General features: G+C 37.9%; 3 protein-coding genes across 4 annotated transcripts in view; 2 read left to right on the top strand and 1 right to left on the bottom strand.

Annotated features, from left to right (window-relative positions):
- The window catches only part of LOC134754951 (uncharacterized), a 533,971-nt gene that overhangs the window by 112,585 nt on the left and 397,114 nt on the right, over positions 1–24,272 (top strand). The gene's annotated exons all lie outside the window — the stretch shown is intronic.
- LOC134754832 (uncharacterized) overlaps positions 1–24,272 on the bottom strand; it is a 64,138-nt gene that overhangs the window by 37,935 nt on the left and 1,931 nt on the right. For both annotated transcript variants that reach the window (XM_063691260.1, XM_063691261.1), the window contains exons 2-12: positions 10,834–10,965; positions 10,346–10,542; positions 9,616–9,757; positions 9,435–9,528; positions 7,702–7,773; positions 6,203–6,310; positions 5,810–5,974; positions 4,346–4,511; positions 3,862–4,020; positions 3,114–3,332; positions 2,017–2,248 (exon numbers count right to left, since the gene is read on the bottom strand). In XM_063691260.1, coding sequence (XP_063547330.1) covers positions 2,017–2,248; positions 3,114–3,332; positions 3,862–4,020; positions 4,346–4,511; positions 5,810–5,974; positions 6,203–6,310; positions 7,702–7,773; positions 9,435–9,528; positions 9,616–9,757; positions 10,346–10,542; positions 10,834–10,964 — 1,685 coding nt within the window. In that variant the 5' untranslated portion in view covers position 10,965. The remainder of the gene's footprint in view (positions 1–2,016; positions 2,249–3,113; positions 3,333–3,861; positions 4,021–4,345; positions 4,512–5,809; positions 5,975–6,202; positions 6,311–7,701; positions 7,774–9,434; positions 9,529–9,615; positions 9,758–10,345; positions 10,543–10,833; positions 10,966–24,272) is intronic.
- On the top strand, positions 18,733–20,860 carry LOC134753889 (GTP:AMP phosphotransferase AK3, mitochondrial). The gene has a single exon (XM_063689852.1). It carries the CDS (start codon positions 19,127–19,129, stop codon positions 19,784–19,786), a length of 660 nt encoding a protein of 219 aa, XP_063545922.1. The 5' UTR covers positions 18,733–19,126; the 3' UTR covers positions 19,787–20,860.

Genomic DNA, 24,272 nt, shown 5'->3' with positions numbered 1-24,272 from the left:
AATTTAATTTCTTATCAAAGTGACAATTGTATTTTCTCGTCGAAAACTACAACAATAACACAATGACAATATTTCGCCGTTTTAAGCAAATTTCTGACTGTGTCACTATTAAGGTCCACGTACACAAAAATACAAAAGCCAGGTGGTTAAGGTCTGTAAGTCTGCACCGACGTACCGACCTTACAACAAATGTCATTTGATTTTAAATAACTGTTGGCAATCACCTGGCACCACCTGGCACTAAGGTCGCGGTGCGGTGCGGTAGTCTGTTACGGTTTATAATAGGGGATATTACTGCAATATTCTGCCACCAGAGTGCAGCCTTTATAGTAAACCATAGAGTAACTTATACATACTGGAAACCTTACATACCTAAACTTATACATACCGGGAAACACGAATCCTAAATTTCGCTATCAGCCTCTTTATCGTTCAAATTTGCAAGAGTGACAGAGATGTGAGATCACGAAATTTCGATTTTTTTGTTTCGCGATAGACCCTCATATTGTGGTAGTAGTACTACGCAGAGTTTCGCGTAATATTCCCTATTTCTCGTATGTATAAAATTTCCTTTAGCCTCCATCCACACTCGTGTGTGGAGCGCGCTTTTGACGGTTGTGCCATGGATTATCTATCATTGCCAAGTAGGTTTCAAACTTGGCTTAGGGACATAATTGACTTCATACACTAAATTGTGCTAAAAATTATGCCAGATGCCAAATGGAAAATTTTGATGCCAAAGGGTGTGAAATTATGCCAGATCTGGCACCATTCATGCCAAGTTGGCAGCACTGTGGTACTACCGTACAGAAAGGTCACTTCCTACAAACCTGAAGTTTGACAGCGATTAAGGGACGAATCATGCTGTCTCTTTCTTATGTATGGTAACCTACACTCCCTACCCTTTCGGCTATTTAGGGTTGTCAAAATTCAGGTCATTATCTTATCGGTGGTCGTACACGCAAAGGGATGTCAAGTTGCACAACCCTAATAATGAGGGCTAACGCGTATGAATTCGCCGGTAGGGGCGCTAGTGTGGATGGTGGGTGGTCTTCTCAAAGTACGAAATGCCAAATGTCACTTGTCACTTCAATGACTGACAGCTGTTCTTTAGTCTTTTGCATGGAGACCATCCATAGTCTTTTGGACCACCATCAACAGAGGCGCCAACTGGTGAGCAAAAAAACGATAGCCCTCATTGCTCGGAGCAATGCTGAGCCGAACGGAGCCGAGTTTGCCCGAAAGGAGGAGTGTCCCCCACTGGCTAAACTAGATTTGTATGTATTCTGTGTATTTTTTGTTCGAGAAATTATCTTCTTTAGCTCGCTCCACACTCGTGCGCGAATCGCGGTGCGAAGCCGCGGATGCGAGTGTGAGTGTGGAAAGGGCGTCACAGATCTGCGAAATCGACTCCACACTCGCGTTCGCGGCTTCGCGCCGCAATTCGCGCACGAGTGTGGAGGGCGCTTTTTTAACGTACGCCTCCTTTCATCTTTTTTTGTGATTGCCAAGTTGGCAACACTACACTTGCATCGAGCACGCGCGCAAGAATTACGTCATTAAAATTAGCCAATAGGCAGCATATTTAGACTAGACAGTTGGTTTTTCGGTTTGCAAATTTTGCATTCAAAACCACAAAGATTTTGTCTCGGTAATACCTAGTTTACTCTTTATAATAATAAAATATACTCAGTGTTAATGAAACTATATGATGCTACCTGCACGTATGTTATTAAAGTTTAGTGATCGGTCTGACTTTATTTGTGGTTACCGACAGTTAGATTTTAAGATTACAAGACAGAACAACATTGAAGATGTAAATACTGCACAGTGTACATGTAAGTAGTTTGACTGTTAATATTTAGTTAAGTGGTTCTGTTAGGTACGTTATAAATTGGTACGTCCCACGGCCAGTCATCGGTTTGGGCTATAGTCTCAAGCTAGCTAACCTTGGAGTATAAGTATGATATAGGTACTCATGAGGGACATGGTACGTGATTATGCTATGGAAGGTACCTTATATCGTTGTCGTTGAGCTCGGCGCCGGAGATGCTGATGCCGACTGCGTAGCTGGAACTGTCGCTGGACCAGTCGCCGGTGCTTGAGGTGCATGAGGGCTGCGCTTCCTGCAGCGCCTCCCTCAGCCGCCCCGCGAAGCTCTGCCGACGCTCCTCAGTGGACAACTCTTTAGAATACTGAAATGAGTTGGGACGAGCACTTTCACCCCTTCCTTCGTCTTCGCTACCATCTGAAATTAAAACGTAACTTGAATCCCAGCTCTCCAACATGTACTTACTTATAGTATTTATTATTGAACGGCTCTCGGTCACCTCATACACGAAAATTGCAAGCATACTTATTTTAGAGACTATTGAATAGGGCAAGACTGAATCAAGACTTTGTTGGAATGGTATAGGCCAAATACTAGTGGCTTAAGCCTCGCGAGGATAGATTTAAGCTGAAATGAATAAATCCGCCTATTTGAAAAGTTGAAAAGTTTCTAAAATTTGCTACAACAAAAAAATATATTTAATCATCGCACCTGCTCACAACATTTAATGTGAATCGTTCGAGAATTGCGACCTGTGGACTTGTGGAGAAGAACATCCGGATTATTCCGGATTATAGTTGTGCCGTTCCCGGTAACATTACCCATTTAGTATGGGGAATGTTACCGAGCGAGAAATTTCCCCATACAAAATGGGGAATGTTACCGGGAACGGCACAACTCTATTCCGGATATACGAAAGCATTTTTACCCAACCTGAAACTAACGCTCGGTCATAAAACTGAGACGACTTCAACTAAGGCAAGGCCATACGCGTCAGAATGGTGTATGCACCACCAAGTTCCCGTCTTAACCTTTTGAACGCCAATGACGGATATATCGGCACCGCAGGTCCAACGCCAAAGACGGATTAAACCGCCACATACACCAGAGCAACATAGACCTATGTGCATGTGCTTAAAGTTCAGTTTCAGTTTTGACACTTCAGTGACGTGGCATCTGAGTGACAGTTTTTGCCGCCTTTTTCTACGGACAAGATTTGCTTGACCAACTATAAGTTATCTACTGACTTTTGAAAACGGTAGCGCAGTGAAAAAGACATTACATTTTCCGTAGTCGAAGCTATCATTGGCACTGTGATATTCCTCGTCGCTGGAGTCGCAGCTGGAGTAGAGGCTGTCGTCCTGGTCGCGGTCCTGCGCGGGCGCGCGCGTCACAGGCAGGCACTCGCCCGACGAGCCCAGCACGATGAACCGCCCTCGCCGGTTGTTCAGCGTCGCACCGTCGGGTGACAGCCAACACTTCCGCTTTAATATTTCGACGCCTAACGACAAAATATGTAAATATAATAAAAAAAAACAAATACATCAATATTATTGGACATTATTTCACATATTGATTAAGCCCGACAGTAAGCTCAAGAAGGCTTGTGTTGTGGGTACTCAGACAACGATATAATAATATATATAGGTATATATAAATACTTAAATACATAGAATACACCCAAGACTCAGCAACAAAATATCCGTGCTCATCACACAAATATAGGTAAATGCCTTTACCGGGATTTGAACCTAGAACCATCGGCTTCATAGGCAGGGTACTATACCCACTAGACCAGAACGGTCGTCAAGTGTACCTACTGATTAAAGTGGCATCAAGACAGGGACTCTGGGTAAAAACAGACAGCATATTTATGACTTATAGTGGAACGTTTTCGGCGTCAATAGTATTAGGATTTGAATGGGGTTGGCAACTGTCAAAGGTTTGCATAGATGGCGCCATCATAGCCCCTGGCGCCATCTGTAGAATACTTCGACCGGCCCATTGAAAATGCTAGTGCTAGTGCTCACTTGGATCGTTCAGGTTGAGCGTGTTGGCGCAGTCGCGGCGGTCGCGCGGCTGCGGGGAGGGGCTTCGGCTGTTGTAGCTGTTGAGCGTGCTGCACGATGACGCCTGTTTAATCACCACGCTTGCTTCTACCTCGGGTGGTGTGTGACTGAATGATTCCCCTAAACACAATAAAGTAGATTTTTTTATGGTTGCTGGGCTGCATTTATTGCGTATTGTCGTTGTACTTGCATTATTCGGATCGGATGAAATCTATGGAAAACGGTTGATATATTGTGACGTTTTTAATAAAAAGGAACCACATTATCGGTTGTCGATTAAGGTTGATTTCAAATTAGAGCTATATGGAAATAGCGCCTTATTGACAAACAACAATAAAAGTACCCTTTTGGTTGAAAATTGCACATATAAATAATACCTTCAGCTATACTATAACAACTATATTTTAAGAAAGTGTCAATAAATAGGAACAAAATAATAAGTAACCTATTGGCGACAGCCTCCTCTCATGCCTCTGAGTGTCGCGAGATTGCATGGGAGATTGCTGGAAGGCGAGGAGACACTTGTTTAGTTCACGCAACACGTTGTCTTCTTCCCACTGGCTAAGTGGCAACGCGCTGTAGTCCTCAGCGTCCATCAAACACACCGTGACCTGTAACACGCGTGTACATTGTATATTAAGGGAGTAAACAAGAACTCACGGACGAGTGTGAATTGAACCCGAAGCCCAAGGCGAGGGCTTAATTAACACGAGTTCATTATTCCTGTATCGCCAGTGGCACACACAATGGTTTTCATCACAATCATATCATCACACTTGTGAAGAAAAAACCGGCCAAGTGCGAGACGGACTCGCGCACTAAGAGTTCCGTACCATTACGCAAAAACGACAAAAAAACATGTTTGTTGTATGGGAGCCGCACTTAAATATTTATTTTATTCTGTTTTTAGTATTTGTTGTTATAGCGGCAACAGAAATACATCATCTGTGAAAATTTTAAATGTCTAGCTATCACGACTCATGAGATACAGCCTGGTGACAGACGGACAGACAGACAGACAGCGAAGTCTTAGTAATAGGGTCCCGTTTTTACCCTTTGGGTACGGAACCCTAAAAAAGGGGGAAAAATATAACTGTCTAATTTCGGACGTACATTACAGCCCTAGGTTAATATTTAGGATTTACGGACCTCTTTTACAAGCAAGTGTGATGAAAACATATTGTTCAATTGTAAAACGTTACAAATATTATTTTCTGGTCCGCCATTTTGTTAGAAGGTATATGTACTATAATTGCGGTAGATGATGCTAAACGGCAGCACAACATTTAGGGTTATTCCCACTAGTTACCACCGAGTTGTTACCAGTGGTAACTACTGGAAAAATAAATCCCCGTAATTACCACCAACTACCGAGTTGGGGGTAACTATGGTATTTTTTTCCCAGTAGTTACCATCAAAATATTGTTACAGTTCAATACTAATAAAAACAGTATAAATACAGGCTGTTATTTTATAGTCACCTGCAATAAGTTACGAGTGAATATGTACATAGGTCATACTGAACAACTTTTACTATGGACACCAATACCGAAATCACGAAAATAAAAATTGACTCCCATACGAATATCAATATCAGATCAGCCAAAATGTATGACACAGCTAATTTTTTTTTAAATAAATTTTGCTTCGATAATTATTATAAATTGATTAGTGTTTCATTTCAGTAAACTGCCTTGAAAATTATCCAAAATACTAAAACATGAACTGTTTAATTAATAAAATCAGTTGAAAAATAATCAAAATGGATAATTAAATTTATCCTTACATATATTTTAGTTTTTGCACTTGAACCGGTTAAACTGTTTTTGGTATTTTTGATCACTTTTGAGACAGTTTACTGAAACGTTACACTAATCTACTTATAAGTATTAATAAACACTATATTTACCGGTTTAGGTTCTTCTAATAATTGTACACTTGATTTGTTTTTCTTATCGGGTATTCTGCTAACCATTCTGACGTTTTCTATTTTTAACACCTCATTGTCTTCCAAAGCCTCTACTGATAACATGACAGGTAACAGTTCGGGCATCATGAACATACACAGGGATTCCTGAAATTAAGAAACAAGAGTCAGACGAACTGTGGAAAACGACTAAATTAGTGAAAGGCAAAGAACCAGCAACAGAGTCTTGCAACAGTCGGAATTAAGTCGGAACCGACTGACATTTTATGACTCGACAATTTCTTCGTCGCCCAAGCGATTTTGCGTGTTGCACTTTTAGTAGCATTAGACACATTACTGATAAAAGATCAATGGTACAGGTATTTGATTTGTAACCTGTGAATCGCCGTCGATGAGTGCGTCACCGCCTACGCGGCTGGAGGCGAAGCAGATGCGGACCGCGTCTTCGGCTTCACAACGCTCGGGTCGCCCTTCGTGCCGTACCTGCCCAATACATACACGCGCGTTGATAACGATACGCCTGAAATGTTCTCTTATGAGTGTAGTTACGTGTAAAACGGTCATTAATAATGGTCATTTTCTTACAGTAGAAAACACCTTTAGAAAGTTAAGCTAATTTTTCCAGAGATCAATAAGCCATGCGCAGGAGGATTTAGATAGGTACTATGTATTATGACGAATCTGCAGTTAACACAGTGGGAGCGTTCACTCCAACCAGTATTCGATAGGTACTATATACGAGTACATACTATGTATTATGACGAACCTGCAGTTTACACAGTGGGAGCGTGCACTCCAACCAGTATTCGATAGGTACTGTATACGAGTATCTACTATGTATTATGACGAACCTGCAGTTTACACAGTGGGAGCGTGCACTCCAACCAGTATTCGATAGGTACTGTATACGAGTATCTACTATGTATTATGACGAACCTGCAGTTTACACAGTGGGAGCGTGCACTCCAACCAGTATTCGATAGGTACTATATACGAGTATCTACTATGTATTATGACGAACCTGCAGTTAACACAGTGGGAGCGTTCACTCCAACCAGTATTCGATAGGTACTATATACGAGTACATACTATGTATTATGACGAACCTGCAGTTTACACAGTGGGAGCGTGCACTCCAACCAGTATTCGATAGGTACTGTATACGAGTATCTACTATGTATTATGACGAACCTGCAGTTTACACAGTGGGAGCGTGCACTCCAACCAGTATTCGATAGGTACTGTATACGAGTATCTACTATGTATTATGACGAACCTGCAGTTTACACAGTGGGAGCGTGCACTCCAACCAGTATTCGATAGGTACTATATACGAGTATCTACTATGTATTATGACGAACCTGCAGTTTACACACTGGGAGCGTGCACTCCAACCATCAGTATTCGATAGGTACTGTATACGAGTATCTACTATGTATTATGACGAACCTGCAGTTTACACAGTGGGAGCGTGCACTCCAACCAGTATTCGATAGGTACTATATACGAGTACATACTATATATTATGACGAACCTGCAGTTTACACAGTGGGAGCGTGCACTCCAACCAGTATTCGATAAGTACTATATACGAGTATCTACTATGTATTATGACGAACCTGCAGTTTACACAGTGGGAGCGTGCACTCCAACCAGTATTCGATAGGTACTGTATACGAGTATCTACTATGTATTATGACGAACCTGCAGTTTACACAGTGGGAGCGTGCACTCCAACCAGTATTCGATAGGTACTGTATACGAGTATCTACTATGTATTATGACGAACCTGCAGTTTACACACAGGGAGCATGCACTCCAACCAGTATTCGATAGGTACTGTATACGAGTATCTACTATGTATTATGACGAACCTGCAGTTTACACAGTGGGAGCGTGCACTCCAACCAGTCCTCAATAGTCAACCATTGCTTCGAGGTCATTACCTGTAATGTTTTAAAGAGGCTCTCTATTTACATTCAGATCATTTTAACTTGGCACTCTAATATAGCATAGGGGAAGCTGTTCTACCTCGGTTAGTTTTTTCTTTTATTATAAAAAAAAAACTAAAGGCTGCAGAATTATTGTTTATCCGAATATCATTAGATACAATAATAAACTATCTAATATAATTGTATTTATTTTGATGGGATACGTTGTTGAAAAAAGGGAAAAGTGTCCAAGGAACAACAACCCTTACGTTCCCAGGTACATACCAGGTACCTTGGTCATTTCCCGTTGTACCTCGGACATGTTAATTTTAATTATTAAATTTATAATATAATCACAAAAATAATATTTATATATGAAATCACAGATATTCTTAGCATATTTACGCCATTCAATAGATTATTCTAGTACAATTACCTTTGAAAAATATACTTAGTCAGACCAAGTAAAATCTGCAACGATTTTGATAACACACGCCGTGCAAGTGTCATGCAAGTGCAAACGTCAAACTTGTATGAAATTATGACGTACAAATAACACTTGAACTGCGTATGCTATCAAAATCGTTGCAGATTTCATTGGTCTAAAGTCAAGTCTAGTGATGGTCATATTTTTGCCTAAAACATTTTAAGAATTTCTTAGGCTGATTACTTGTTAACTTACAACGCAGATAACTAATAATTATAGTTGGTCAAGCAAATCTTCGCCTGACCGTCTGCAGATGAGTGCAGTGATTGTTGCCCTGAAGGTGGTTCACTGCGAATGTCCCCGATTGTACAACAAAGCAACTTTTTGGACAAGTACCTAAGCTTTGTAATAGCACTTCCAATTGAGATTAGACTGAAATGATCCTATCATCGAGTAGCTAATTTACTTAACTTTAAGCTATTATATTAAGTTTTAATACCGACTTTTCATAACACAATTTTTTTTCTTGAGTTACCGGCTGCTCTCAAGTTTCGTTGAAGGCTTGTTTTTAGGGCTCCGTAGCGTAAGGGTAAAAACGGGACCCTATTACTAAGACTCCGCTGTCCGTCTGTCAGTCTGTCCGCCTGTCTGTCTGTCACCAGGCTGTATCTCATGAACCGTGATAGCTACACAAACAGTTGAAATTTTCACAGATGATGTATTTCTGTTGCCACTATAAGAACAAATACTAAAAAGTACGGAACCCTCGGTGCGCTAGCTCGACTCACACTTGGCCGGTTTTTATACTTATCTAGCGACCCGCCTCGGCTTCGCACGGGTAGTTCAACTAATTTACACAAAACCTTTACAAATTATACACATAAACCTTCCTCTTGAATCACACTGTCTATTAAAAAAACCGCATCAAAATCCGTTGCGTAGTATTAAAGATCTAAGCATACATAGCGACAGACGGACGGACAGCGGAAAGCGACTTTGTTTTAACTATGTAGTGATAATAACGTTTGAATTTTAAAATAATATAAATGAAATATTTCAATAACTGTGGTAATGTGGAAATATTGCCATCTGTCGGAGGTAAAACTAGGTCCAAGGTACACAGTTTCCCCTAAGCGTGATTTTGGTAGGTATTACTTATTGATTTATTTTATTTACATATTATTATATTCGGGGTTCTCGACTTGTTTAAACAGTTTATCGTATAATACATACTTAGAAAATGTGTTACCTGTCGGCTTATCTTGATAGATCCTTCATTATTATTCTTATCTAACCACTCAAAATAATGGAGTAAACTTTTTAACTTATTTATTTGTGATTTTCTGAAAAAAAAAGTTTAAAACTTTATATCGTGTAGGGTATTCAGAAAAAAATACTAATAAAACAGTAATGTCCTTAAACGATAATACCTGTGTAAATCCTTAAAGAAGTGAGTAAAGTTGAAGTCTTGTAAAGTTGGATGCGTCTTGAGCGTTCTTTTGGGAAGGGTCGAGAAGAAAGCATGAGCAACCAGAGATGATACGAAATTGTAATCTAATTCAGTCACGTCACCTGTAAGTAATTGTTATTAATTAAATGAAGACATTATTAGAGTGTAAGTAACTTGAGAAGATTTTTAGCTGCAGACTTAGGATTGCGTCCGCGTCCACAACGTCGCGCGTGCACATGCAGCGGGCGAGCGGGCCCAGCGTCTTAAATACGTAAGCGAACAACTCGCGAACGCGAAGCGAAGCGTCGCGCCGCGGCGGGCCCACCGCGTTCGCGTTCGCAACGAGATCGCCACGTAGGACACTTCTATAGGTATCAAATTCACCCCGCGCCGCTTCGCGTTCGCTGTACGCTGCGTGATTAACGAAATATAGTATGAGCATGAGCACCGCTATGGCATGCGGGCGCGTGCGGCGGATTTTACCTACAATTTTATTTCATCCGCGCCCGTGCGGCCGCTCCGTGCACCCGCGCGACGTTGCGGACGCCCTTATGGATAGGCCATAGGCCACTAACCGGGACGAGTCTAAAAACTAATAATAATTATTTTGTTACCGGTCCGTTGATGTAAATACTTATTAAAGCTTAATCAAATAATCAAATTAATTCACTCTTTGAAACAGGGGAAAATAATTATATTGATATACTAACTCTGCTGTTGCAAACTAAACATTAATCCTTTGGGCGGTCGCCAACGTTTCAAATGCAACGCCCTGTTTACCATTATTCTAATGGTATTGTCTAGGAAGTGGCGACATTCCTCTGCTCCCATTTCTTCAGTAAGGAACTGTTCTAATCCTTTCATTAAGTCAGGATCCTTGATATCGTCTTCTGGGTCTATGCCAATACTGTGAAAAGCAATATTATTTTTATATTAATTCAGGTATCAGTGAAGGTATTAAATATGGACACGGACAAAGTGAGAAAAATATGTATACACATCCCACACATTAAGGTAGTGTGTACATATTTTGGCACTTTGTCCGTGTCCGTATTTAATACCTTGAGTGAACAGTTGAGTAGCTCTAGGCAATACAATTACAATTCTATTACACGTGTAATTTTTGAGAGATTAATAAGTACCTAGTTAGGCTTCCACAGTTGTTCTAGTTCGTTGGTTTCAAATTAAGTATACGCACTTGCACATGTCGTGAATTTTTAGCATGCTGGCAGCAAGCTTCGAGGGGGAGGAAGCCAGCAGCAGGTGTTTCAGGTGCCGCTGCACCGAGGTCCACCATGGCAGGTCGCAGGGGAGCATGACGAGCGCCATCCTGTTCCTGATATAATATAATATAATAGTACACTACTTATAATACAATACAATACCAGTGCGCTACGTTGGGCAGCTCAATCAAGGCGATATTGTGCGCGCGAGCTGAATGCGAGCGCGAAATAAAAAAGTCGATGTGTGTAATTATGACTAATGACCAATGCACACGTGTTACAAACGACGTTTTTCAACACACTTGAAAGGAAATAAACAAAAAATAGACTAGGGTTGACCTGTATAAAATTGTCCTATAATATCTACAGTACCGGCCAATAATATATCACCTTTGAGTGTTTTTGTATGAGCTTGTATAGAGTAAATGTGCCATTTTCAATCAAAAGGGTACTTATTGTCGGTTGTCAATAAGGCGCTATTTCCATACAGCTTCAATTTGAAATCAACGTTATTGACAAGCGACAATGTGGTACCTTTTGGTTGAAAATGTCACAAGTAGTGCACTGCCTTATGGGAATATAGTTCAGATCCGGAAACCGCTTTCAACTTTTAGTATGTTGTTGGGCATGGTACTGGGTCTCCAAAACTGCCGGGAGACAGCGGCGCCGGCCAACTACTTCAGCGCAGTGCCGGATTAAGATATTTTGGTGCCCTAAGCATTTCTAGGCCAGGGTGAGGGGGCACCCTGGATTTTTTCAAATTTGACTGATTTGGTAAACCAGGTGTGGCTGCAATAAACAATGACGTGACCAATCTATGACATTGTGTGGATGTCAAATAAAAACTCGAGTCGAGAAACCCTTCTACGAGACTGCAGCGGACTGCAACAATACTTTCGATTCTTTGCACTCGTAGTCCCGAGTCGAGTCATTTATTAAGTATTTTTTAAACTCAACTCAAAAGGACTCGAACTTCGAAATAAAGACTCCATCAGACCATCAACAATATTGTAGGTTTTATTATAACTATTAGTAAATAACAAAGAGGTAACTGCATGATTCGTCTATCTACCAACTCATGAATTTTATGTAAAATAATGGTTTTGAAAAAATATTTGCAATAAAGAGTTCTCTGAAAAAGACTTAAATCTCTACAAAATAGTGATAGGCCAGTCAAATTAGATTTTTCCACGAAATAATTCTCAGCAAGCTGGAAATCGTTCCAGTTGTGGAAAAATTTTTGCTCTTTTTCAATTTTTTGCTTGTAATTCAAAAACGGTACGTCCGACGGAAAATTCGCATCCAAGGCTCCCAAAATGTATCCACTCCTCCTGGGAGCAAATTCGGATTATACGCATTTAGGACCAAATGAAGGTATTTAAATGATTTCCAGCTTGCTGGGAATTAATTTCTCAAAACGCTTTTTATTGGATCTAATTTGACTGGCCTAGCATAAGGTGATTTTCTTTACTAAAAACAAGCATGAATAATAAAAACTAAAACTATCACAAACATTTATTTAACTCTAACCTAATAACACTTGATTTTCTAGTTTTATGAAAAGCAATTTTTTTTATGGTATGGCTATAATTAATTTTTCGGAGCAAATCTGACTATACAATACATAATTCATAAAACTACCTTTTCCCCTCACTAGCTCGGAAAGCCGTCTTTTATCCTTTAAAACAAGCGGGGAAAAACGCATTTTATCCACTAGTGGGGGATGTAATTTGACCTTGGATGGAGCGTGTTTAAGTAGCTTGACAGATAACAAAACGTAAAACGCTCATAACAAGGGTTCGTTTGATATTAATTATCATTAAATAAATGGTTTGAGAATCTAATAAAAAATACCAAATTCAGCTTTATTTAATAATTTTAAGTCATAAACCTGCAAATTCCATAAGAAACGTTAGATTTTTTATAGATGTTAAATATAATTCTGAACGCACAAGTTGAGTCGATGCAATTTCAAAACGCATCCTTGACATTTCATACGTCAGAACAGAAATGTCAACATTGTCAACAAAATTTTTCTCACGACTCACGTAAAAATCAGAATTTCCAGTGTTTTCTGTTATAATATCGTAAAAAAATAAGTGATTCCAGTGATGAAGATGATCTAACGTCTGTGGATGTTGCACTTTCCTCGCTATAGTGAGGGGAAAAGTTTTGTGTTACATGTACTTCTCGTGTGTTGAAATACTCGCTACGCTCCGGATTCTATTTTAGAACCACTCGCTTCGCTCGTGGTTCAACTATAGAATCCTTTCGCTTGCTCGTGTTTCAATTGCACACTCGCGGGTAAAATACAACTTTGCACCCTTGTATAACAAATAACTATTTCTACTCGCATTTAATTTATCTAGTATAACATGACCTCGAGATTCATACACACTGATCGTAATTGAAGCTCAGACTTAAAGTGGGATTTTAACTCGGGCCCAACGAGACGGGTTGTGAAATTCGGAATGTTTCTCAAAGAATTACGCACCATTATTTAAGCAATGAACTTTTGGTCAACTAAAATAAAATGGTGTGGTAAAAATTATGTGTATTAATTTAAAAATATGTTTACCGTTTTCAACCTGGCATTCTGGTGCCCCCCTAAACGTGGTGCCCTAAGCACGTGCTTATTTTGCTTATTGGTTAATCCGGCACTGCTTCAGCGCGTCATCAAAATGACTCCCGCCTCGTTGCGAATATTGCATATTGCACCCCAACTATGCATTGCACATACAAGTGTGGGATATTAAATGAAAGCCAATTAAATGTTCTATATTTTATTTATACACTGTATGCCAAAATATACAACAGTTTAAGAGAAATTTACAAAGAAATCGAAATGATGTAAAAAAATATTCGATAATTTGGGTTTTACAACCAAACCTGAAGTAATGTACTATAACATTAAAGATGACGTCTTTGATACCTCACACTGATACCAAAAAAATCTAAATCTGACCAAAAATTAGGAAATTATGTAAAGCAAATGCATCAGCATTAAAGTTTAAAAAATCCAAATTGGTAATTTTCAGGTTAATCCACTTATGCTTCTAGTATGTTATTAGGAATATGACCTGGATTTTAAAACTGCCGGGAGACCATCGCTATTGTCCCTGACTGACAAATAATGACGTCATACAGATAATCACTGCCGAAATTCGCAAAATGTAAATTATAGCTATACCACAAGTCACACATCCACGTGTGCTACATGTAATGAAAGGTTATTAAATGTATTTATGATTCATCTATACATTGTTTGCAAAAAAATGTATGGTTTAAGAGCTATAAACAAAGAAATACCACTTTTTATGAAAAAAGTAGGTGTATATGTCAAATTTATAGCTAAACTGAAACAATAAAATGTTGCGTATAGTATTACAAAAAACCGGCCAAGTGCGAGTCCAACTCGCGCACCGAGGGTTCCGTACTTTTTAGTGTATTTGTTGTTATAGCGGCAACAGAAATACATCATCTGTGAAAATTTCAACTGTCTAGCTATCACGGATCATGAGATACAATCTGGTGACAGACAAACGGACAGACGGACAGCGGAGTCTTAGTAATAGGGTCCCGTTTTTACCCTTTGGGTACAGAACCCTAAAAACAGTTATTCAGGTTTAGGTTTCCATCAAACACTAAGAAAGTTATGCAAAAAGAACTAAAGCGCGCCAACAATAGGGTATTTGACAACATTAAAAATATATAACATATATATAACGAATTGCTGTCATCCTGAAAGATAATAAATAATTAACTAATAAAGTATATTTCACTATATTTGAATGTAAATGATGTTTATTTTTTGAAAAATAAACGAAAGAAAATTTAATATTTTTTGAAATTTCATCAGGGACGTGAACGCTCTGATTGGTCAACGCTCGGATGACGTCACACGCGGGTAAATTCTTGATTGTCTTGAGCATAGACCTAGCATTACATAGATGCGGCCTACCGCGTGCGCCCGTAAGGGATTGACATAGATGACGTCATAAACGTGGGGATACCATATTGGTAAAAATTACCCCAATATTTGATATCACGTTGGGGCGATTACCCTGGAGGCAAAGTTTGACGGTATTAAAATTGTTGAATAAAATGTCAATGGGCCGTTCTTTTTAGGCGTATGAACAATGAAATACCTCCTATAATTCGCGCAGGTGGTACAAAACTAAACATGTTTAGTAAATAAAACGTATAATAAAATGTGTTATGAGTTTTAATTTTATGAAATCACAAATCACAATCACATTATTCACACTAATTAATGTACACCACATTTAATTTTCACAACATTTGTTTATTTTATTTTTTGGAATTAGAAATACGAAAAAACTTCGAGGTCAAAATTACCCATAAAAGTATGATATTTTCATCTGGTATCCCTAACATGATTGTTATGCACATGGAGACTATACAAAGGAGCCAAATCTCTATATATGAAAAGTGTCCATCAAAAAACAGTAATTAGGCGGCGCCACCATACACCAAAATACTACCAAAAACAACCTACGTAATTTGGTCGGGTTATTTGTTGCCTTATATGGTTCATGTTATACTCATGTCCCAGAGCCTAACTAGCGCCACCGGAGAGATTAGGAACTATTATTTAAAGCTGAAAGCGGTCACTTTTGCAACAATTCTGCCATAAGAGATTGGCATCCTTTCTATGCCATCCATAGTTATGCAGCTAAATTAAGAAGAAGATTAAAAAGGCTGACCTCAGACTCGTCTGAGTAGCTGACATATTACCACATACAACCTACGTAATTTGGGCGGATAATTTTACAAATAACGTTTTGTTAATTTGCGTAAATAATTGTGATATTTTTATTGAAATCGTTTGATTCTACATTGCTTTGAGTGTAACGTAATTTTACGATGTTATTCTCACATATTGCGTTAAGAGGAAGGTGTAAAATACCGTACTTACGTGTGAAAGGTTATGTTCTCATATTTTTGCTCAGAGCGGCTATTACAGCCAATTACAGAACAATTCACCATTATTTTATCAATTCAAAACGCTAACCATCACTATGTTTTATAAGAGAAAGCACAATTTCATAGAGAAACAACAATAATTGACATGACATGTCACGTACTTATTTGTTTGCCACAATTTCGGTTGTGGCAGCGAGCGGTGGAAAAGTGAAACTATGACAAAGACAAAAAGTAATATATTGCTCTCTGTCACTACTACTGAAAGATACATAAGACTATCCCGTTCGGTCATTTCGCCTCACCCCTCATGACCGATCCATGTTATACTAGATTCATGGTCTTGAGTGTTTTAGCAGTTTTATTTGTATTTAGTTAATTTTAGTTATTGTTCCACAGTTTTCTGATATATTCCGATTTATCCGTTTGTCGGTTTATTCGTATATTTATCGTGTAGTGGCACAATATTCATAAGAATCTCAAAATGGAGCCGAAATATGTGAAACCTGATAGCGGCAACCTACCAGACATAGACGCATCAATGGTTGCATTTTTCTTTAAAGTTAATCCGGATTACTATGCTGCGGAACTTAAAAATGTTAAAACAGCTGTGTGGGTATACGTAGAAATTGTTTATTTACGAACATTTCGATTTCGATGATACGAATACGACGACGATATATATATAGAATACGATGACGAGAATAGTATCTCCATACTGCACTTTAGTTTGAAAGAAAAAGTATGCTACTAACTACCTACTAATGCTGAAAGAGCTATGTTATGAGGTTATGTAGTAATACATTAAATACCTAGATCTTGTTTCGTTAAATAACAAAATCCGCAGCTTTAATTACCATATTTATTTACAGTTAAATATGACTTACATCGAAGTGGTCTTCACACATAAAAACATTTGTATGCGCAAAAATGCTCTTTGGAGTCTCTTCGCGCTAGTTTTAAACACATTTTTCTTTTTTTGGGATTCGTTGGAATGGAAACAAACGATTTGTCTGGATTTTTTATAGTCGTACTTAAACATTGCGGCACTATATAGGTACACTATTTATATACCATTTTACAGTGAAATAATGAATTCAATATAAACCATAAGATTAACTAAGGTCATTGACTGAGTTTACTTGCGCGTGACGTCACACGTGTCACGTGATTAGCCCCTTTGCGAAAACAGCGTTTAAGGCGCGTTCAAAATAAATAAACTTTAACATTGTTTTTTTTTTATATTTAATACAGGATATTTCACGGAAATATCAATGTAGTGTAATTATTAAGTCATAAACAATCAATTAAAACCATTTTCAAAAATTTGTCAAATAGCCTATTCTACCTACAACGGGCTCATAAATATTATGCAAAGTACAGTCCTGTCCTAACTATCGGGTAAGGACATTACTTTGTAGATTGCATATTTTACTAGACATTTGATACAGATATATGATGAATACTGCAATGAAATACTGTGAATTGGTAGGATACTCAGCATATTACTAAAAAAATGAAGTTAACAATACATAAAAAAAAACAAATATATAAAAAAGTTATACCGTAAAAACATGGAGGTGATATATTATTGGCCGGTACTGTATATATGTATTTATATTAAAACAGCAAAGTACTATGGATGGTATAGAAAGGATGCCAATCTCTTATGGCAGAATTGTTTCAAAAGTGACCGCTTTCAGCTTTAAATAATAGTTCCTAATCTCTCCGGTGGCGCTAGTTAGGCTCTGGGACATGAGTATAACATGAACCAACAAATAACCCGACCAAATTACGTAGGTTGTTTTTGGTAGTATTTCGGTGTATGGTGGCGCCGCCTAATTACTGTTTTTTGATGGACAATTTTCATACATAGAGATTTAGCTCCTTTATATAGTCTCCATGCAAAGTACAATACAAAAATGTCAGTCGGATTATCATACATTACCGCAGAATATGGATGGTATAGAAAGGATGCCAATCTCTTATGGCAGAATTGTTGCAAAAGTGACCGCTTTCAGCTTTAAATAATAGTTCCTAATCTCTCCGGTGGCGCTAGTTAGGCTCTGGGACATGAGTATAACATGAACCAACAAATAACCCGACCAAATTACGTAGGTTGTTTTTGGTAGTATTTCGGTGTATGGTGGCGCCGCCTAATTACTGTTTTTTGATGGACACTTTTCATACATAGAGATTTGGCTCCTTTATATAGTCTCCATGCCGCAGAAGTTAGATAATTATTGCGCGTTGAAAAAGCGCTTGAATCTGCCCGCACGCTAAATTCGAATTAAAGACCAAGGCTTTAAGTTGAAAATCCAACAACGCTTGAAAAAAGCGCTACCGCCATCGTGTGTATGACACATGTTTCCATCAAAGAGTATATAACCACTACGTTTGTTTCCATTAGTGTCATTCAAACGCTTTTTTAACGCGCGTTGAAAAAGCTCTCGTGCTTATGGGGCCTAACTCTATGTGTTTTTTATCCCCCTCTTGTGTTTAAACATGTAGAATACAAATATATAGAGCATAATTAATATAAATATTTTCCATCGTATTTCGGAAACGTTCGTATTGTCATGCTACGTCAGTCAACCCCAGTACTTTTTGTACCGAGACTGAATGAAATAGCAAGACACACATTACCTTGCTCTGGTTAATTTATTACTCAAAAATCACATAGGTAATATTGTCGATAGTACTTAATTTTATTTGGCAGCGCGACATCCAAGTAGGCACGGTATGTCTTTAGTAAGTAGATACGAAATAATAATAGTTCACCCCAGGCCGAGTTGATTCGTTTTTAGACTAGCAGCCGTGTTCGCATCTAGCGGTTAGCGACGCATTATGTTAGTCCACTCGAACACGCATCGACGCTGCAGTTGTCAAAATGATCGCTTTCCATTTTGACATTTCAAGTGAAGTGTTTTGAAGTTTGTATCACACTGTGTACTTTGAACTCGCACAAAATTTAAATTTTATTACGCTATTTACGCTCGACTCGAGTTGATATGAGTTGTGAAATTTAAAATTATTGTGTCGTTTGTTAACAATATTAAAAACTGTGATATCGACATCAAGTAAACGCAAGTAATTCCATGGCTTTTGGCGTTGACCCAAGATACAAGGAATAAATATTATATTAATGCTGTAAGTTTCATAAGGGACTCATTTTCTCTTATCTACAATTCTTTATAAATTATAACTGATAATACTGCTGCAAATACTTTTATGTTATCAGTAATTGTTGACTTGTGTGTTGTCAAGGTGTGATCAAGTCAAATACCTACCATTGTTGTGTCACATTAAGGTTATTTCAAAATCATGATACTGAAAGCCAAATTATTGAAGGCGCTAATTTTGGGTGCTCCAGCATCGGGAAAAGGTACTATTTCATCTCGTATTGTAAAAAAATACAACATAGCACATGTGTCCAGTGGAGACAAATTGAGAGAACATATAGAGCATCAGACAGACTTGGGGAAAGAAGTGAAAAAATATTTAAATGAGGGGAAATTAGTTCCAGATGATTTAATAATAAAGTTTATGATAACTGAACTGAAAAAAGTTGACAATAAACCATGGTTATTAGATGGCTTTCCCAGAACGGTCGCACAGGCAAATGCTTTATGGAAAACTCAACCTGTCGATGTAGTGCTCAACCTGGTGGTGCCGTTTGATGTGATCATTGACAGAGTCAAAAACCGCTGGGTGCATTTGCCTTCAGGAAGAGTCTACAATATTGGGTTCAATACTCCAAAACATCCCGGTAAAGATGATATCACAAATGAAGACTTAGTTCAACGTCCTGATGACAGGCCAGAGGCAGTGAGCCAACGTCTTCAAATATATGATGGTATTACACGCCCTGTTATTGATTTTTATAAAGAAAAGGGAATCCTTGAAGAATTTGAAGGACGAACTTCTGATGAAATTTGGCCGAAGGTAGTAGCCTATTTGGATCCTATATTTAGCAAGAAGTAGTGCTTTACAGGACTAGAAGATAGCTTTAAAATTGGTGCTAGAATTTTTGAAAAAGTTTTGTAAAGTATGTTTAAGTAGAAGTGGACTCATTGTTGTTGTTTGTATTTAAAGAGAAGCCATTATCAATTAGATTTAGATGAAATTAAAACCATATCCGCTAATTAGATATGATTAGTTGACATGACATTCATTATAGTCTGAATTTTATTTTCAAGGAATGAATGTTAACAAACAACTGCCACTGTTAAAGTGACACTTGCAGGCAAGTCAGGGGTTCTCAAAGTAAAGGCTTGCAGAAAAACTTAAAACTAAATGTAGGTCAGAAATAAAATGACAGTTTTGCGGTAGCATACCTACATACTTAAAAAAACCTGTACCTTTTTTGAAGGCGGTTTAAATTAAAGCCATAGTGCCATTAGTGAAAAATTATGTTTAGCAGCCTGCAACTTGGTCGCCCGGGGGAATCTCCATAGTGATATCAGTGCAATAAATAAACTACCTGACAAAAGCAGCCTTTTTCTATTATTATACCAAAATGTTTTATGTTAAAATTAAGTTTCCTTTTAATAAAGTAAATATTTCTGGAGTAGAATATGAAAAGATTTCTAATAAATATGGAAAATATGGACAGTTTAAGTAACTTGAATGCAGCAAAAGTTTTTTACATTAATTCAGTGAGAATAAAATTCAGACTATGGATTAGTAAAGACTGCTCTAGCTAATATGATATAGTTTGTGGAAGTATAATGAAAAAAAAAACATGTAAAAATATTATAAACTTAGTAGTTTTGTATAACTTACATTTAAGCAAAGTATAACAATTCTCAAATCTGTCTTCCACATTTGTAATTAATTATAGTCAATAAACATGTGTACTTATATTTGATTAGTTTTACACTGCATGAGTATTTTGATGTTTTACAGTGAACTGCATCAATGTTTACTTTTTAATCATACATGGCAGTAGGTATACAAATAATATGTTTATTAGTTAGTTGTTAAAGTCATAGTCAATGTAACCAAATTATCTTAGACAATTTTATCATGATTAAGTATATTGCTGTTGAGTGTGAAGCATTTTATTTTCATTTGTTTATACACTATTTCTTAAATAATAACATGTAGACTCCACCATTAACTGAAATGGTTTATGGAACTTATTTGTGTTTTCCTCAGTAAAAGGCAGGCAGGCAATGTGATACCATAAATAAATTTGGCACTCCCGATTTATATTTCACTAGCGATCCGCCCCGGCTTCGCCCGGGTGCAATGCTGATGAATACATCAGCATAAGGTTTATATGTATAATAATACATATAATTCCTCTTCAATCTTCTCTCCCTATCTGTTAAAAATAAACCGCATCAAAATCCGTTGCGCAGTTTTAAAGATCTTAGCATAGGGACAGACAGACAGCAGGAAGCGACTTTGTTTTATACTATCTAGTGATACGAAAACGATACCAAACATGGCCTAGTAGCTTCACTGATGTAGAAGCACTAGAAGTCAACATAAAATTGAAAGCCCCAAACAAACTTTTAAGAGAGGATATCCCGAAAATTTAGATATCGAAAAACTTGACTAAAATAAACTTGTAGCAAATTTAATCAGCTTTCGTTTAGTATTCATGTCGCTAAGATGCAGTTTCCAAGATCAGGGATGTTGCGGATGCGGATTTTTAAAGGCTCACATCCGCGGATACACTAGTAATTTTTATAAAAAAAAGGAAACTTGGTATTTGAACAAGAATATAGGTGCCGCACAATCGCGTTACTATACTAAAGTCCAAATTAAACAAACTTTTCACTTCTTGTCGCTGTCCGTCATAGGCTAAAGTGCTCGATCGACGAATCACAAAAACGAAACGAGATTCCTATTGGCTAATGACGAAATTACCTAGCACTTACGCCGCCGCTAAGGCGTTCCTATACCTACCTGTTCCACATCCGCATCCGCATTAAGCTCCGCATCGATTTTATGCGAATGCGGATGCGGATGTCAAAAATAATGCGGAAGTTTCGCGGATGCGGATGCGAATATTCGCAACATCCCTGTCCAAGATATAAGTTTAGTGAAAAACCGAAAAATGGGACCTTATCCCCTTCCCCCCAGCTCAAAGGCTACGGCCGGAGACTTTTGATATGTTCACCTCCTAACTAGTCCAACCAAAGTTACGGAGTCAAAAATTGGGTTCCAAGCATTTCCCTCTATACCTCGTTATTGCTTGGGCGGGGCCTATGTTTCTTGTTACTATAAATTACTACGCCGTACATTTTCTATGCAAGAAACAAATGAGCGTTCCATACTATTTCCTATGGGCAGTAATTCATAGTAAAAAATAACCGATTTTACTTAGTATTAGTCCTATCTTCTACCAGACGGGCTAGCACATGATTGGCGCGAGAGTGGCTCGCCGCGCAATAGACTACCCGTCCCCCTTTAGTGCGCCGATGGCAAAATCATCGGCGGCGGCGTCCGATGATTTTTTGACCGGCGGCGGCGGCGTGGTCGGCGTGACCTCGGCGTGGCATAATTTTTGATACTGCATGAGAACGTGGCAGTAGAAACTCTAAATTATAGCCTTCTGAGTATTTACTAGGCTATCCAAAACATATTATGTATGCTTTCTAAATTATTGCCGAAAATTGGCAACCCTTTCTTACCAACCTAACGGTCACCAACGGTATGTTTAAATATTACATAAAAAGGATACTTTAAAACGCTACATTTTAGGTATAATGACTTTGTAAGCGATAAAACACAAAAGGATTTCTTGATAAGTTAAGTCGCAAGTAAAAAAATCTATATTGACTTTTCCCAGCCGCTGTCGCCTCACCTATGATTTGTTACGAAATAACGATGAACTACTTTATACATTTGTCTATAAAACGTACTAATAACTAAGAACATTACTAGTGCATTATTATAAACAAGATTTGTTTTAATATTTAACATAGGTACTTATGTCAGTTATTAATAAGAGTAGGTATTTGTGTTTAAAAATCAGAACTCAGAACATTATAGGAGTAATTGAGCTTCTGTAAGAGCATAGAGAAATATAAATAAAAGAAGGAGTGGTAACTCCATACATCAGTTTATTTACCACAAAGATAGATATAACTCCGTAATAGATGGATACAGTCTAAGATGTTTGGTCTAAGGAAAAAACGTGCCTCGAAAATCACGAAAATTTGATTTTCGATCAGATGTCGCCACTAGCTTTGGCCTACTCTCGTATAGAGGGCGTTGACGGTTTCGTTTGTTATTTAAAATTTTAACGCATATCAGTGAAAGAACATGGGTCAAAACTCAAAATCATATAAAAATAAATAATGCAAATAAAAAAATCATTTATCCATATTTAAATACATTTTAACGTATTTTTATAAATCTTCATTTTTAGTTTTAAAGTATGTCGATAGATGGCAGTGAATTAACAGTGGTTACAACTATGGATGGTATAGAAAGGATGCCAATCTCTTATGGCAGAATTGTTGCAAAAGTGACCGCTTTCAGCTTTAAATAAAAGTTCCTAATTTCTCCGGTGGCGCTAGTTAGGCTCTGGGACATGAGTATAACATGAACCAACAAATAACCCGACCAAATTACGTAGGTTGTTTTGGTAGTATTTCGGTGTATGGTGGCGCCGCCTAATTACTGTTTTTTGATGGACACTTTTCATACATAGAGATTTGGCTCCTTTTATAGTCTCCATGGTTACAACATTTACCATGACAGTACCGCTCTATCTTATTATATCCTCTTTGACTTACCAAAACGCGCTTGATTTCTTAGTCGACATCTAGCGTCAAATAGCGGAACTCTCATTACTGCTACTCGACAATAGATGTCGCGGCAAACAAAAAGTCTAATGGTCAACGATTTTCAGTTAATATTATAACCAGAGTAACCGGAAGTCTATTTCCAACTCCTTCTGTTTTAATATTACTTTGTTATAAATTGTTGAGCAATACACTTTTCGTCAGTCGCGACACATTCGACATCTAGTGTCGAGTAGCAGTACTGAGAGTTCCGCTACTTGATGCTAGATGTCGACTACGAAATAAAGCGCGTTGTGGTAAGAAAACTGATGTATGGAGTTACCACTCTTTCTTTACTTATATTTCTCTATGGTAAGAGTATTATAAGGCTTAGTGACATTCTGTAAGTTGATTATAAGATCATTATACGCAATGAATGCTCCTATAACTGCGCCCAAATCCAAGTTTGTAGCAAGGCACAGGTATCTTATAAGTACCTACAAACTACAAAAATAAGTACATATTTAGCTAGTTTATTACCCCAGCGTGCAGCGCTCCAGGTGCAATAGGGTCAAAATATCAATCAGCCTTTTCATAATAACGGTTTTAGAACATTTCTGCTTTCAACCTCGTAACGGCGTAGAATTGTTTTGACCTTACAACGCCACACAATACGTTTACCCTGAAACGGGGTTACTTTGAACTAGGGTTGCCATATTTTTTCT

Source organism: Cydia strobilella, chromosome Z (assembly GCF_947568885.1).
Source record: "Cydia strobilella chromosome Z, ilCydStro3.1, whole genome shotgun sequence".
Lineage (NCBI taxonomy): Eukaryota > Metazoa > Arthropoda > Insecta > Lepidoptera > Tortricidae > Cydia > Cydia strobilella.
Note: the sequence above shows the minus strand (reverse complement) of the source record. Positions and strands in the feature narration are given on the sequence as shown.

Coding starts and splice junctions, on each gene's coding strand:
- LOC134753889 (XM_063689852.1), top strand. CDS start 19,127: ATGATACTGAAAGCCAAATTATTGAAGGCGCTAATTTTGGGTGCTCCA.